Here is a 15,877-nt window from a genome sequence, read left to right on the forward strand (position 1 = left end):
TTCTTTATTCTTTAAACTCTCACAACTACTTTGTTAGGTAGGTTATTTCTTTCATACAAAAAATAAAACCAAAGTCAGGGAGTCATCAATGTCATTTTTATTCAGTTCTATTTCTAATAGTTTGGCTGGACATTATTTCACAACTTCATAAATATTTTATGTGTCATACATTAAATAGATGAGACTTTAAAGTTACTAGGATTAGAATAAAGTGTTTCCTTCCAGAAAATATAAAAGCATATATCCAGCACCAGAGCAGTGATGATATACATTTATACATGACGATGATGCTGTGAGGTATCTTTCCATAAGAGTGGTGAAGGATGTGAACTGTCCCAGCCACATTCTGTCCTCTGGTTCCATTTGAAATGCCTGCAGCTCTGAATAGGCTGGTTGAGGTCAGAGACCTAAAGACCCAGCTTACAACTCTGGCCTTAATGAAGGCCCCATCCTCTTAACCACATGGTCAGCTTTCTCTTCTAAAACAGCAATTTGCTAAAATGTTTACCAAAAATCTAAAACTACTGCTTACTTTCAAAGTGACTAAGATGTTTTAACGTCCTTAAAGTTTTACTCCTTATATTATTATAATATCATCTTTGGTTAAAATCATTTTGGAGAAGTTAACTTGTGCCAATTAACTTCAAAAAAAAAGGGTGATTAACCACCTCTTGGTTACCATGGAGCCATTACATTACAAATAAAGCACAAAGATTTTAGGCACTTGCATGGATCTCAACATCTGTTCCAAATGTACACTCTTCAAGTGAAGAGTCACAGTGTTTGGACACATCTGAGACACACAACATAGCCTTAATCCCACACATTGATTTGTTAGTATACCCTAGCATGCTATTTGTCTTGGCAACTTGTGATTTCAAAAACTAACAGAAGATGACTTATAAGGAAACTTTTCCTTTTGTATATAGTTTGGAACGTCTGGTCTCAAAAAAGCATAGACTTCTGGTTTTTGGAGAACAAACTGAAATATCCCAAGGGAATATCTTAATTCTTACTGGAGCTCAGGTAACCAGGAGAAAGGGTCTTATTATGCCAGTGACCTGCATCTTAGAATAATTAGAGTTTAGAACCTTTACAGCTTCAAATTTAGATTTTGATGTTTTGGACTCTTTATGGAGTCCAAATGAATAGGAATGAATAGGAAAATCCTATGAATAGGAAAATCCTATGACGCTTAAACACAAGACTGCTGAAAACAAAAAGAGGGAGCTAGGGAAGAGAGGATACAGGTAGATCTTATTTCCTCCCTTTTGTACTATTCTGTTTTCTTGTCAAGGCAGGAGCAATGACAAAGTCTGACTGAGAAGAAACTGGGCCAAACTGAAAAAGGCAGTCTGGGTCTGGAAGGCTGGGCTGATTCTTTATCCCTCTCCTTGAGCGTCAGCAAGTCTGCCCACTGATTTGGGGGGAAATGTGAGAGTAGTTCTTCAGTGCCCATTTCCTCTTCCCTATTCTTTACTGCCATTCACATCTGCTAGTTGGCCTGGGAATGTAATGTCCTTCAACCCGTGAAGACCTGCTCCTTTACATTGTAACTCCCAACTTCCCGATTCCAGAGGCTTATTAATATGAGGCAGGGGTGTTTCTTTTATCTGATTCCAGCAATCTATATTAAGCATGAATGAGGCTTAATACTTGGTAGGAGTTTTCATCTGAAAGTGGGTGCTGATGAGCCTGATGCAGTAGGAAGAGCATTGGACCTGGGGTTCTAGGACCTTGGTTCCAGGTGTAGTAGCTCTGCCACTTATTAGATGTGTTTTCTTCATTTAAAAATAGAAAATAATGCCTCTTCACAGTATTGTTGCAAGGGTTAAATAAGATAATACAAGTGAAACTCTAGTCACTTATATAGTCTGACAACTAGTGTAATAAGTGTTAGAAGAATGTCAACATCTCATTGGCAGGTAGTATGAGAAAGCCACGGTGGGTGGGAAGGAGACAGAAGCTGGCTTCTCACGTAAATTTTCTACACTTCTGCTTCCTCCAAACTCATTTCCCTCCAGCTCAGCCTCTAAAGAAGTAATAGAGATGAAATACTTGGTGATGTAGTTAAGTACTACCTGAGAGCTCGCCTTCCTTTCCTCCTTTTCTGTAAGCATCTCAACACCCTACGGAGTTCAGCAAAAGAGCTGTGACCTGGAAACAGTGTGAATTACACAGTGAACCACAAATATTTGGAACCTGGAATCATAAATCCACATATTTGGAAAATAAAATTAGTAGAGCTGTTTTTAACTTAAGTGGTAGGTATGCTTGGTGACAACAAGAAGGTATTGTACATGCCACACAGGAATACTAAAAGCTCCATGACACTGCTGTGGCATGGTAAGCACGAAGGTATATTATTCCAGTGGCACACATTTTCTCCCCAGTAATCCCATATACGTATACATCAGTATGTTTGTATGATTGGCTAAGGACAGCCCTGATTAATGGCTGCATGAAGGAACAATAATTAGCAATCAGAGCAAATTAAATTCCTGGCTGATTCTAAGCCCCTGAGTAAAATGCAACCCTTGAGGATGCTGTCACATTCCTTCATTTACTTGGCATTAGGCCACCAGTCACCCTGATTAAGACAGAGGTTTGTACTTATAAAAAAAAGATCGATGTTTGGAGGAGATATTTGCCATTTTTTGCTTGCCTAGCATCCTATCACCTTTCTTCTGGGGGAACCCAGTTCAGGTGGACAGACATATGACCCCGGCCTGGTCACGTAGAACCCTCCCCACCCCACCCAAGGACTCAACATGACTCAAGCTGAATCAGAGTCCACCCCATGTTGCTTCCACCATACCTATGAGCAAAGACACCTTCCCCTCCTTATTTTGAATTGGGTAACTTTCACTTGCATTCAAGAGACTCAAGCATAAAAAAATTATAGCCACCACTTACAAGTCTGATTTAGCAATGTTTAACACTATGCTTATTATTTAAATGCGTGTAGCAGTTCCAAGAGAGTGTTTTAGCAATAAGAATAAGAAAACATGTCTAACTTACTGAGTCAATGAATATCCTCTGGAGACTTCCTGGGAAACAGATCAGATTCCACTGTCACCGCTACAGTTTGGTTTTGCTAGCAAAACCTTCCCCATGCCTTAAAAGTCACATGCACAAAATTCACAGGATTATTTTACTAGAATTTAGTGGGGAGGAGATGATATAATTAGATTTTCACAAAAAATCTTTACATTGAACTCTAGCCAAATAAAAGAAAATCCAAGTTCTTGTTTCAGTCTCAAATGGCCTGGGTACTGAAGCAGTGGCCCCTGTCCTTGCTTGCACGGTTCAAGCTGTCGGTTGTGTGGCCACCCTTTCATGACCTTCAGCTCTCTGCATCGTCTCAGTAAGCCCAGACACGAGTTCTGAAAAATTCCTTCTGTCTGTATGGTTTTCCTCATCCAGCTGAGAATGCTGCTGGCTACTGCAAAACGGTTTACCAACCATACGCTCTGGTCCATACAGCTTTCTTCGTAAACTCTGGGAGAACTCTCAAGGACAGCAGGGTGGCTAAGGGGACAAAAAATAAAGTGCACTGTTGCATTTGGTGGAGTTGCATTTGAAAAAGTCATTTAGATCAAAAAGGTGTCAACTTGGCTTGTTCTCACTTACCTAATCTTTAAGAATTCCTATTAAGCCTTAGAATTGTAATGGAAGAAAATGATTAATAAAGGTTGAGGAAAGGTTTTTTTTTTTTTTTAAGTTACTTTGAAACCAGTTAGTGGGAAATTCTGCATAATTAAGACAAAAACTGACTTCTGGGATGCTGAGAATGCTCTTTTTCTTCATCTGGGTGCTGATTACATAGGTATGTTCCCTTTGTAAAAATCTACTTGTGCACTTTTCTACACGAATATCACTTTTCCACTAAAAAAGTTTAATTGAAAGGTAAACAGGGCTTCCCTGGTGGCGAAGTGGTTAAGAATCCCCCTGCCAACGCAGGGGACACGGCTTCAAGCCCTGGTCCGGGAAGATTCCACATGCCGCGGAGCAACTAAGCCCTTGCGCCACAACTCCTGAGCCCACGCACCTAGAGCTCCCGTGCTTCCGCAACAAGAAAAGCCACCGCAGTGAGAAGCCCGCACAGCTCAACGAAGAGTAGCCCCCGCTCGCCGCAAGTAGAGAAAACCCGCGCACAGCAACGAAGACCCAATGCAGCCAAAAATAAATTATTTTTTTAAAAAAAAGGTAAACAAAGACAAAAAACCTGATTCTGTAATGAAGTTAGGTTCATGGGCTCAATGGAGCAAGTATGACTGTACTAAACTGTATTTGAACACACACCTTAGCTGTCATGGGTCCCTCAGAGATCGATTTAAAGTAGGGAAGTTACATGTAACCCCTCTAAGTAAATTATTACATATCTTATTTTAGAATACTAATGTAAATATATTGAGATTTTAAAAATATATAATAGTGTGAGGGAATGAGGGTAAGCCAGAGCTACATCATAATTGTGTGTGACTCTAGTAAGTCCTTGAATACACGATCAAGTGAACATGTACTTCTTTGACCCAAATAACTATTTTCCTCATCGGTATCAATTAGTATCTTCATGACCTAAGACAGTATATGTTGGGAACAACCAATGGAATTATAGACCCATGGCCATTAAAAATTAGTCCAAACTCCTCAAGGAAAATAAATGGAGGAAATCCTAGCAGCAAGTCTCTAGGGAATGGTCAAGTGAAAATATGTCAGACCACTGCCCTGATCCTCAGTTGAAGTTCTGTGGTTGATCAGAATCACCATCCTACACAGGCCCTCCCACCTACTTTGGAGGTAGGGAGAAGGACAAGAACCAACACATTAGATAATTCTCGCTTGTTAGGCAATCAATAGATTATACCATACTTAAAGCAAAATATGGTCAATTATCACAAGAGTAGGCCAGCAGGCAACTTTCCCAAGGTGAGACTTTTCAGTGCAGTAGCTTACAGCATGTCAGGGGCATCAACAGCAGCCACTGGTAGGATCCAGACCCCCAAGTCTCAAGATGTGGATGACAGTACAAGCTGTCTTGGACCACAGAGCCAATGCCCAGAAGACTTTTCAGATTTGAGTAAAAACATCTACATAATTTTCACAGAAAGATCATCTATATTTGTGGATCCCATAGTCATAGTTTAACAGTCAATAGAGATGTATAAAAACATGAAAATCATCTAAATGCCTGGAAGCATAGGAAATGTCCAATTCCCTTGGCAAAATACTATGCAGCCATTAAAAATACTTATGAAGCCAGTGTAAGAATGGGTTAAAATGCTTTTAAGGGCTTCTCTGGTGGCACAGTGGTTGAGAGTCCGCCTACCGATGCAGGGACGGGTTCGTGCCCTGGTCCGGGAAGATCCCACATGCCGCGGAGCGGCTGGGCCCGTGAGCCATGGCTGCCGAGCCTGCGTGTCCAGAGCCTGTGCTCCGCAACGGGAGAGGCCACAACAGTGAGAGGCCCGCGTATCGCAAAAAAAAATGCTTTTAAAATAATTTTAAAGTACAAAAGGCAGTATTCAAAGTGTGTATATACATTTTTCAATTGGCTATGATTATAAAAACGTTAATACTCATACACAGAGGGAGCAAAAACTTAGGAAAAACAATCAAAATTGTCATTGGGCAGTGGGATTCTGGATTCTTCTTTGCTTATTTTTACTTTTCTGAATTTTCTAAATTTTAAGTCATATTTTATAATAAAACATTTAAAAACCATTTAAATAACAAATCTAAAGGCAATGCAACTTTTTTAACCACTTTCTAATTCAAGAATGCCACACTGGTGACAGCTTCATATTACTTCTCTAAACTGAACCAAGACATGCCCTTTCAGGAGCCGACATACGCTAGGATGCTGTTCTGCAGCACAGACAACACTGGATGGGCATAAAGCACGGAAGTGATACCTTTTAAAAGATCCCTGGACTTTGCTGAGAGGCCTTCTTTAGGGCTTTCCATGATGCTGAATAGCCAGTCGATGAACTAGAGTGAAAATGAAGAATGGTTATCAGTGAAAACAATCTATCAGTAAGACATCATTCAAACCCTTGGGCCTGCACATATGAGTATCTGGGCAGTAGTCCCTGGACAATACCTGCCTTGGCTGGGAGAGTGGAGCGGAGACAGGACCAGGCATAAGAGATGGGAAAGTTGGAAATGGCTCTCATCTAGTTAAATGACCCAGCAAAGTCAAACCTCCTTCCTTTGCTGATTACCCTGGGACTTGCTGTAGCTTTTAAGAGTGGGTTAGGCATGGGCCCAGAGGGCCTCCTGTGTGCCATGAACATTCCATCTCATCACTCTGAGAGGCCCCAGAGAGGCTAAGAACCTTGCCCAAGTCCACTCCCAATGAATGGCACAGTCAAGATCTGAACCCATGTGCACCTGGCTTCAAAGCCTCACACTCCTCCTTCACATCATGCTGCCTGCCACCTGGTTCCGTGTGTATCAGGCCTAGGCTCCTAGGTGGGGTGGTAAATGGGGAAACACATCAGATGTAAAATATGTTTCTGTGGCTAAGAACAATTTGTGCCCAAATGGATATGAAGCAAAGTTGAAATGCAAGAGAAAAGGCATAAAACAATTTACTAGGTAGACCCAAGCATATTAGCTGCAAATAAATCCTGCAGATGAGGTAGAAACTCATAGTACTCATGAGTTTGACTGATCTCCCAGGTGCAGCCAAAATTGTTTTTGAATTAGATAGCGGATAATTTCATTGACTGAATGTTGCCAATCTCGACTCACTGAAAAACACATACACTAGTTGTAGGTACTAGGATTTTTAACTTTGGACTAAAAAAAGAAAATATTCCTAATTCCCTACTTTAATTAAAACTTTTTTCTTTATTTTCTTTTCCTCAATTTTGTTTTATCATATCCTACTGGTAAGTAAATAAATCAGGTACTACAAATACATAATAGATGCAGGATGTCTATACTGTAGTCCAAAATGAACAGGGTATCCCAGGCCAGAAATAAGGGGATAGGATACCACATTTAAATTTATTTTCATTTAAAATGAAAAAGAAAACACAAAATTTGGGATAATAATACTAATGCTTATCAGGTTTAAGAAAACAAAGGCATTTTAATTGAGATGCTCAGTGAAGTTCATGGCTAAACTGTGGGTCCACAGCTCAGAAATATTTTTAAAGATTAATGTTCAGATTTTAAGATTAAGCCACACAAAGTTGGCTTTAAGCTTTCAACCTTGTAAAAATCCAGTTTTGATTAAATGGGATTCAAAAATATCTTTCAGTCAACAATTCAAGACAGGTCAGAGCCACATAATGAGAAAGGATGTACCGTATTTTCATATGCTCTTCACGACAGCTAGTAGCCTGGGGAAACTCAGTATTAAAAACCAAAAGGTACTTCCTATATTTTGGGTTTTCCTGAGGGCAAAGGTGATGACATTAGGCCTTTACAAATCTCCCCACGGTATCGCACAGGCCAGAAGCACCTGGAACACACCTACTGCATGGAATGAGCTGTGGGGAACCTTAAATATGGTAAAAGATGGATACTCCAGATTCGCATCTCCCTGGAGGATTTCCTGGACCCCTCCCCAGACATTGTTGATCACCCCCCTCCCTTGCTCATCACCACTGTATCCTTATCATACCATACTGCAACCTTGAACTTGCTTTCCTGTCTGTCCTCACTTTGAAATTCTGAGCTCTCAGAGACTTATTCATCCTTTTATCCCCAGGATCAAGAACACATGTGTCTTCAATAAATGAAGGCAAGTATAAGCTTTTCTTTCCACTTCATCCCTAACTGTAAGCAAGTTGTTGCTGTTATCACTGTTGTTTTTAGTCAGCAGTTACCCTGAGCCTGGGCTAGCCTCAATCGCTGAGGCTTTGCATCTGGCTGAGATTCGAGGCTGACTAGGAAAGCCTGTAGTGTGACTCAGGTTTCACTTAGCTCCCACCTCAATTCTACAGCAGAAACTGCTGAAGAGAAAATGGCCGCCTGCCCTGACAAGCAGGTAGCTGCCAACCTCACCTTCTGGGTCTGTTCCTTCCATGGCTCTTTCTGCAGCAAAAGAGGCATGCTACTGGGAAGGAGAGTGACAGCCTCCTGCACAGTGACTCTGTGCAAGGGACTCCTGCCAAGGAACCTTGATGCTGGCCCAGCTGGACCATTTTCTTGATGCCATGGCAACCAACTGGCACTGAGGCCAAGGAGCAGAGGGGCAGCGTGGTCTGCCCATGCAACCACTGCTGCTGCAAATATCAGCAACAAGAAATCCAAAGCCTACAGTAGAAATAGGAACAAGGTCAGGTCACATGCTTTAACAATGCAAAGTAACACATGTTCACATACACAGCCCCCATCATGAGGCGATGTTATCTTCCCCTTCACTCAAACCTTCTGCCTGCCCCACCCCTACCCCAGAAGAGAGACTGGACCGAATAGCAAACTATTTCCATGCTTAATGAAGAGACATTTTGGGGTTTCAGAAAGTTTGAAGGATCCTCCTTTGTGAGGACAGAAGGCCCAATAGTTTCATTATTAGCGTTCTAACATTTCAAGAGAAACATAATTTATTTAACACCTAATCATACTGAGATCCAAACATTCCTCTGTTTTGGTATTATCAAAGAGATTTAAAAATTAATTAAGAGAGATACAGACAGGGATATTTAGGTTTATTATTATGTGGCCAAAACTGATTTTCAAAAATATGTATAGTGTATTCTGTATTTAAACAGAAACAACAAATGACTCTCCACATGCATTAAAAAAAATCTGTTTAGAATCCATGCATTTAGATTTTATAGTCTAATCTAGACACTTGTAGAAATGGTGGTAACAAGGGCTACCTCTGAGTTACTGTACTACTGTGATTTAAATTATTATTCTTTCTGTTTATCTGTATTTTCTAAGTTTCAAAAGATTTTGTAAGAAAGCAGAGAAGGTTAACACAAACTGGAAATCAGAATAAAAGAGGAAAGATTATGCTAACTCAAAAAAAATTTTTTAAGTACCCCTCAATCTCTTAAAATGCCTAATCTCACTAATGAAAATTTCAAAAAGACACACAACTCTGCAGAAGAGCTGGGCAGAATATCAAACAACATCCCAGGTTATGCATATTTTGCTCACACAGCAAACAGGAGACCCACGAAACATGGCTATGGAAAAAATACTAAAAAAAAATGCACATTGGGCAGCTGAGTCAAGAAAATGAGGAGAGTAGGAAAGTACTGTCCTTCATTTTTTAATCTTTTTTTGTTTTACTCACCCAGTACTAGTGGTGGTTAACCTTTTTTGGGTCATAGGTCATTTTGCAGGTGGGGTGAAAATTTCCCTGCAATATATGCATGTTAAGTATTGGCACAAACACAGATTACTTGCATACACTTCAGGAACCCCTCCAAACCAGATGTTTGAAGCCGTGCTCTGGGCCAGTGCGGAGGCCAGAGCCCTGTACCCCATTCTTTGTGGGGTCCAGCCCAAGTACACAGGATCCCAGTTTCCCCCTCCAGCTAGAATCTTTTGTGTACTGCCTGTCAAGGAACGTGTTCTGTTGAAAATATTTTTCAAAGGGCAGCCATGGGCATCTCCTAAAGCCTGGTAAGAACATCTGTTTCCTTGTGACGTCAGATAATTGTCATCCTTGTTTCCCAAAAATAAAAGGAAGGAAGGAAAGAAAGTTTCAAGCAGCAACATGTTCCTCTTTTGGGAGAGTAAATATCCTCTATATTTTAAGGAAGCCACAAATGACTCCTCTACATTTTACCTCATTAAGAGCCACGTTCTGAACAGATGCTGACTGGTAAGCAACATTTCTGATATAACCCATCAGTTCCAAGAGCCACTCCATTCTCTTCAACACGCCTGGAACAAAAGGATATTTCTTACCAGACCACAGTTTTCCTTTGCAATGTACAACTGATCAGCGATTACCGTCATAACTAAAGCAGAACGCCCGCCGAGGACTCTGTGTGACAGTTTCAAGTCCTTTTATGGTACCTGAGACTTGTGCTCACCCATGAGAGAGTTTTTGATACTATTCACATCAGATGACCATATTTTGGTCTTTATTTTTAAAAGCTAATTTATTCTTCAAATCTGATAAAATGGTAAAATGCATTTGTTGGAGTTGCTCAACATGAAACACACTAGGAGAAACTGGGCATGCCAACTAGTTAGTAGTGTTAAATCCTTGATAACTAGTTGTTTTTATAGTCCTCCCTTGCTTAAATATTCCCAATTTATGCAGAAATCATAGAGAATACCTATCCTAAAGACATTAAAAACAAACAAAAACCAAAAACCCAGCTACTACAGGCTAACTGGAGAACAAACATCAACATAAATATTAATTTTTCCTTTAAAAAAATGAGGATTTTCAGCACAGCAGAGACTACTTGGAAACATCTTAAAATTTAGTGCATGAGAGGAAAATGGTAACTAAATTTGAACGCCAGCTAGTTAGGACCAAAGGCAAATATCACATTTGTTTCCTTCATGTATCTTCATGTTTAATAGGGAGTACCTGCTAGTTTTCTGCCTGATAAATACACTTTCGAGTTAGAGTAAAAAATCTCATTTCTCATCACAGGTTCACTTTTCACTGGGCTGGCGCTACTGTGGACATGAGACAACTCTCTCAGTTGCCAAAGAGGAGGATGAATCAAAATTTCCTACATAGTCTTGTAAAGAGTATTACAATCGTATTTGTCAGTTTTCTCTCAAAGCCTTCAAGATACAACAGATGGGGATGATGGGTCACAAGGGCTTCCCAGCCACGTTTGATCTGCTGAAGCCAGATGCCTTCAGGGCCTCAATGTAGACTTGAGAAATTACAAGCATATGACCAAAGGCATGGAGGAGAAATGAGGGAGCTCCCTCTTTAGATGATTATTAAAGTACAAAGTCTAAAATGGTCTAAAAGTTGCACCATTCATTAGCAGAGCTTCATGCCTGCAGCTTCTGGCTTGAGGATGTAGTAAGGGTGTCCAGATTTTATTCTTCTCACTCCTGAGAAGTTCTTCTATAGAATAACTAATTTGTTGTTGCTGCTTTCTTTTTCTCTTTGTAAAATGACCACCCAAAAGCCGTTTTCATGAAAACATCAGGGAGAATCAATCAGCATCCATCTGCTTGAGAAAGGAAGCAGGCAGAATCAACCTGATAAACTTATGTCTCTGAGGGCCTGGAGGGCCAAAGACAAGATAAAAGTCACCAGTAGAATTCATTCCCACCTCCAAAGAGTTGGTGCTGTGAGCTGTAATTGCTGGTTTCTATCCAAGGTGCTACTCATTTGGGGTAACAAGGCCTCGCCTGTGTCAAGAAGCACTAAACTAGTTAAGCTGAGGAAACAGTTACAACCTAAAAGATGGTAGGTACATCTTTCTGTTCCTGATGTTCGCCTCCAGCTGGCCTTACCGGTGTTGGCGTGGCTCACAATCCGTGCCTGGTATAAGCTGTGCAGTATCATCCAGGCCAGTGTGTCTTTTTCATGGTGCCGAATAGCAACACTGAGCACATCAGTCAAGCCCATCAAGGGGAATCGTCCTTGAGAGACCAAGTATAGTCTGACAAAGGCAGCCTTTTCTAGGCTGTTCTGCAAAAAAGCAAATTGTTCAGCTACTATTAAATTAACTGAAATTGTTATAGGACCTCGGGGCAAGGGCAAAAGAGAAAGGGTGAGTTTGAAGTTGATTACCATTCCAAATGCTAAAACTGTTCGTTTCCTGCACTGTGTGACCTACCTGCCTGCGTGCTATATTAAAATGTACCTACAGACAGATGGTTGTAATGTCACCTCCTGTTTTCTCATAAAAACCATAAATGATTTCAGGGGTTAATTGGTGAGGATATTTAGTAAAGATACACAAATAATAATAATGATAACTAACAAATACAGTACTTATTATGTGCCAGGCACCGTTCTAAGCACTTAACCTGTGTTAATTTGGCACTTCACAAAGGGTGGTACACAGACCTATGGGGCACCCCAAGACCCTTTTAGAGGGTCTGTGAGGTCAAACTATATTCATAATAAGACCACAAACTGTAGTAATGTTCATTGTATTTTTCACTGACACTTGCAATTTTTTAAAAAGCTAGTTTCATTTAAAATATCCTTTAAACAATAAAAATTACTAGTTTTGTTAAACCTCTGCCCTTGAGTACATCTTTGTAATATTCTGTATGACCAAATGGGAAGTATGCATAAAAGACTTGTGCTGCATCCCCAAGTGTGATGGTCATCTCAAGGAGAAAGTTGTGAGAGTGAGTTGTGAGCTGAAATAGCCACTCTACCCATGGAACGCCATTTAGTTGAAAAGAATAACTGATGGACAAACTACGGTTATGAAAACTGAGTACTTGATTATTTTTTAAAAGTGAAGGAAGCAAGACTGTCACTTCAAGGAAAATACTTGACAGTATTTATTGCCAATGATAAAATGTGAGCTTTTAAGTGAAAATTCGATTTTTGGAAAATCTGTATCTGCAACTATGACTTTAGTAGCAGATACGTAAAAGACTTTTCTGATGAAGTTGCTGGTGATACTGACAAATGTGATGTTTTGATATTTTATAATGAAATGTACCAACATTTGGAAGATTTTCAAAATTTAGTGACTCAGTATTTTCCAAATGACCAATATATCTTACAGATCTTGCAATAATATCTTACAAAATCATGCATTGGTAAAAGACCCAGAGTGCAATGGACCAATGGATTTTAATGTAACAGAGTATGTGAAGTTCACTGATACGGTTTCAGATTCCACATTTCAACTAACCTATAAGAAACCAACACTTGCTGAGCTTTGGTACAGTATCAAAGAAAGACATCCCCAACGATCAGAAAAGACTGTTAACACACTCTTCCCCATTCCACCTGCGTATCTGTGTGAGGCTGGATTTTCTTCACATACTTCACCCAAACAACATCACAAGACTGAATGAAGCAGCAGCTGTGAGAATCCAGCTGTCTTCTATTAAGCCAGACAATAAAGAGACTTACAAAAATGTAAAGGAGTGCCACTTTCTCACTAATTTGTTTTTTGGAAAATAGTTTTTTCTTACATATGTTAAGATGCAATGGGTTTATTATTACTTTTAAGTAAATATTTAAAAATTTTTCTAGTTTTAATTTCTAACATGGTAAATATTGACAGATATAATCCACATAAATAAAAGCTCTTTGGAGTCCTCAATAGTTTTTAAGACACTAACGTAGTCACGAGACCAAAAAGTTTGAGGACCACTGAATTACGCATTTAATTCTAACACTGAGCAATAGATTACTATTATCATCCCTCCTTTACAGATGAGGAGACTGAAGCACAGAAGTTAGGCAACTTGCTTACTGCCACAGAGAGTAAGAGCTGAAACCCACGGAGTCTGAGCTCTTCACCTGTACCTTCTTCTTACCTGTGTTCTTTCTAGAAATGAATAGAAAACAAGGGCTCAGCGGAACACATTAACTCTTTTGGGGACACCAGAACAGGATTTAGAATGTTCTGGTGACAATCTTCTGAATGGCACTTTAGAAACCCAAGTGAATAACAGCAACTTTTAGCTCTAGGTACCCCAAAGTACATTATATTAATTACTTCGAACAATGTAACATGAATATAACAAGTTGTAATAAATTACATGAACGTAATAATTATGATAATAAGTTATTACTGAGTACTTGCCTTGGGTCAGGCACTTGCCCAACAACTTAACATGGATTAAGCCATTTAACTCTCAAAACAACCCTAATAGGTAGGCGCTATTATCTCCTTTTTATAGATCAGGAAACCAAGGCAGAGAGAGGTTATGACACTTCACCAATGTCACGTTGCTAGTAAATGAGAGACTGGCTTTCATACCAGGGCAGTGAGGCTCCAGAGTCCACTCTCTCAAGCATTTCCTTATACCGCTTATCCTTGCCTAAAACAAACATCTCCAAAAGGCCGATATTCCAAATATTCTAACAGTGCTTCTCAAACCTTAGGATGAACCACAATCACCGGGAGGGACTGTTAAAACACACACCACTAGGCCTCCCTCCAGGGTTTCTGATCGAGTAGGTCTGGAGTGAGACTCCAGAATTTTCATTTCTCATCACTTGCCAGGCTGATGTTGTGGGTCCGTCGGCCACAGTTTGAGCATCACAGCTATACAATGCAGAGGATTCAAGGATTCAACTTAACAGGCCAATCTGCCATATAGTGAAATAAATGATAAGATGACCACCCATGATGTGAGGGCTCCCAGTCCTCTAGACCTTTGGTATTACCTGGTATGCAGGGATGCCATTTGAATAAGTAGGTCCCATTGGGATGTACTTTAAAAAATTATTCATTTTTTTATCTGCAATTCAAATTTAACAAGGTATCTTGTATTATATTCTAAATCTGGCAACTTTACTCTTATGCTGCTTTTCGCTTATTCATCCTTTGATTCGGTATGGGTCTGAGAGGTACTTGTCAGTGATAATAGTGTTTGTTTTTCAATCAGCCACCTTTCTTGATTTCAAAAGGATAAGTATCAGGTGAAGAAAAATAAATGTGCCTACCATGCCCCAGAAAGGTCTTTGGTCAGAATATTTCCGTTCTTGTGGATTTTGTATTGAAGATGTCCTGTACTTATTTTTGCTCATCAGTAACACTAAAATGTTCTTGACAAAGTGGGATTAATTAGGTTAAAAAGTTATTCATTCATCTATCCATTTATATACTACTACATATCCAATCATACTAGGCTGGACATGAGACCCCACAGTGAAAAAGATGGTTTCCTGAAATTAGCCAGTAACAAACAAATATGAAGCAAAGCTAGCTTCAGCCAAAAGGATACTATAATCATCTCAATTGTAATTTCCACCTCAATAATAAAAAAACACATAGATATGTTATTACCTCAGTAATCTGGGCAACCCGATTGGCTTCATCGTCTGTCATTTCCGAGAGGCATTTTGCTACACTGATATACAGCTCTAGATCATTTCTCTGGTAAAGAAAAATCCAAAGCATGTCAAAATACAGTATACGTATATTCTCAATGTTCTGACAAAATCATTAGATTTGCTTATCTCCACGAACAGCAGCTGATGAGATTTTAATTTTAACCAAGCCAAAACTTGTGACCAATTTTTATCATTTAAAAAACACCTTTCGGGCTTCCCTCGTGATGCAGTGGTTGAGAGTCTGCCTGCCGATGCAGGGGACACGGGTTCGTGCCCCGGTCCGGGAAGATCCCACATGCCGCGGAGCGGCTGGGCCTGTGAGCCATGGCCGCTGAGCCTGCGCGTCCAGAGCCTGTGCTCCGCAACGGGAGAGGCCACAACAGTGAGAGGCTCACGTACCACAAAAATAAAATAAAATAAATAAATAAATAAAAAACATCTTTCTTGTTATTGCGTGTATTTTGTTTGACTGTACTATTTTCTTCTTATCAGAACTCATCATTCCGAATGGATTTTTAACTTCTTTGTACAACTACATTTCAGAAGTCTGTTGGGGGAGAGGCAAGGCTAGTATTAAGTCACTTGATGTAAATAGTGGGTCAGACAATACGCCCAAGGACTCCCCAGGTGTAAAGTATAAGGGTTTCTTTTTTTTTATTTTTAAAATTTATTTATTTATGCCTCCGTTGGGTCTTTCTTGCTGTGCCAGGGCTTTCTCTAGTTGCAGCGAGCAGGGGCTACTCTTCGTTGCAGTGGCTTCTCTTGCTGCGGAGCACGGGCTCTAGGCGTGTGGGCTTCAGTAGTTGTGGCTCATGGGCTCCAGAGTGCAGGCTCAGTGGTTGTGGCATAAGGGCTTAGTTGCTCCATGGCATGTGGGAGCTTCCTGGACCAGGGTTCGAACCCATGTTCCCTACATTGGCAGGCGGATTCTTAACC

General features: G+C 40.1%; 1 protein-coding gene across 3 annotated transcripts in view; it reads right to left on the bottom strand.

Moving 5' to 3' along the window:
• Nucleotides 1-3,140: 3,140 nt before the first annotated feature.
• Nucleotides 3,141-15,877, bottom strand: part of FOCAD (focadhesin) — a 284,287-nt gene continuing 271,550 nt past the window's right edge. For 2 of the 3 annotated variants that reach the window (XM_065878460.1, XM_065878459.1), the window contains exons 37-42: nucleotides 14,895-14,984; nucleotides 11,416-11,593; nucleotides 9,764-9,861; nucleotides 8,023-8,274; nucleotides 5,919-5,994; nucleotides 3,458-3,531 (exon numbers count right to left, since the gene is read on the bottom strand). In XM_065878460.1, the coding sequence (XP_065734532.1) occupies nucleotides 3,458-3,531; nucleotides 5,919-5,994; nucleotides 8,023-8,274; nucleotides 9,764-9,861; nucleotides 11,416-11,593; nucleotides 14,895-14,984 (768 nt within the window). Of the gene's footprint in view, nucleotides 3,532-5,918; nucleotides 5,995-8,022; nucleotides 8,275-9,763; nucleotides 9,862-11,415; nucleotides 11,594-14,894; nucleotides 14,985-15,877 lie in introns of all 3 variants that reach the window. The other variant, XM_065878458.1, reaches the window with a different exon arrangement.

Source organism: Phocoena phocoena, chromosome 6 (genome assembly GCF_963924675.1).
Source record: "Phocoena phocoena chromosome 6, mPhoPho1.1, whole genome shotgun sequence".
Classification (NCBI taxonomy): domain Eukaryota; kingdom Metazoa; phylum Chordata; class Mammalia; order Artiodactyla; family Phocoenidae; genus Phocoena; species Phocoena phocoena.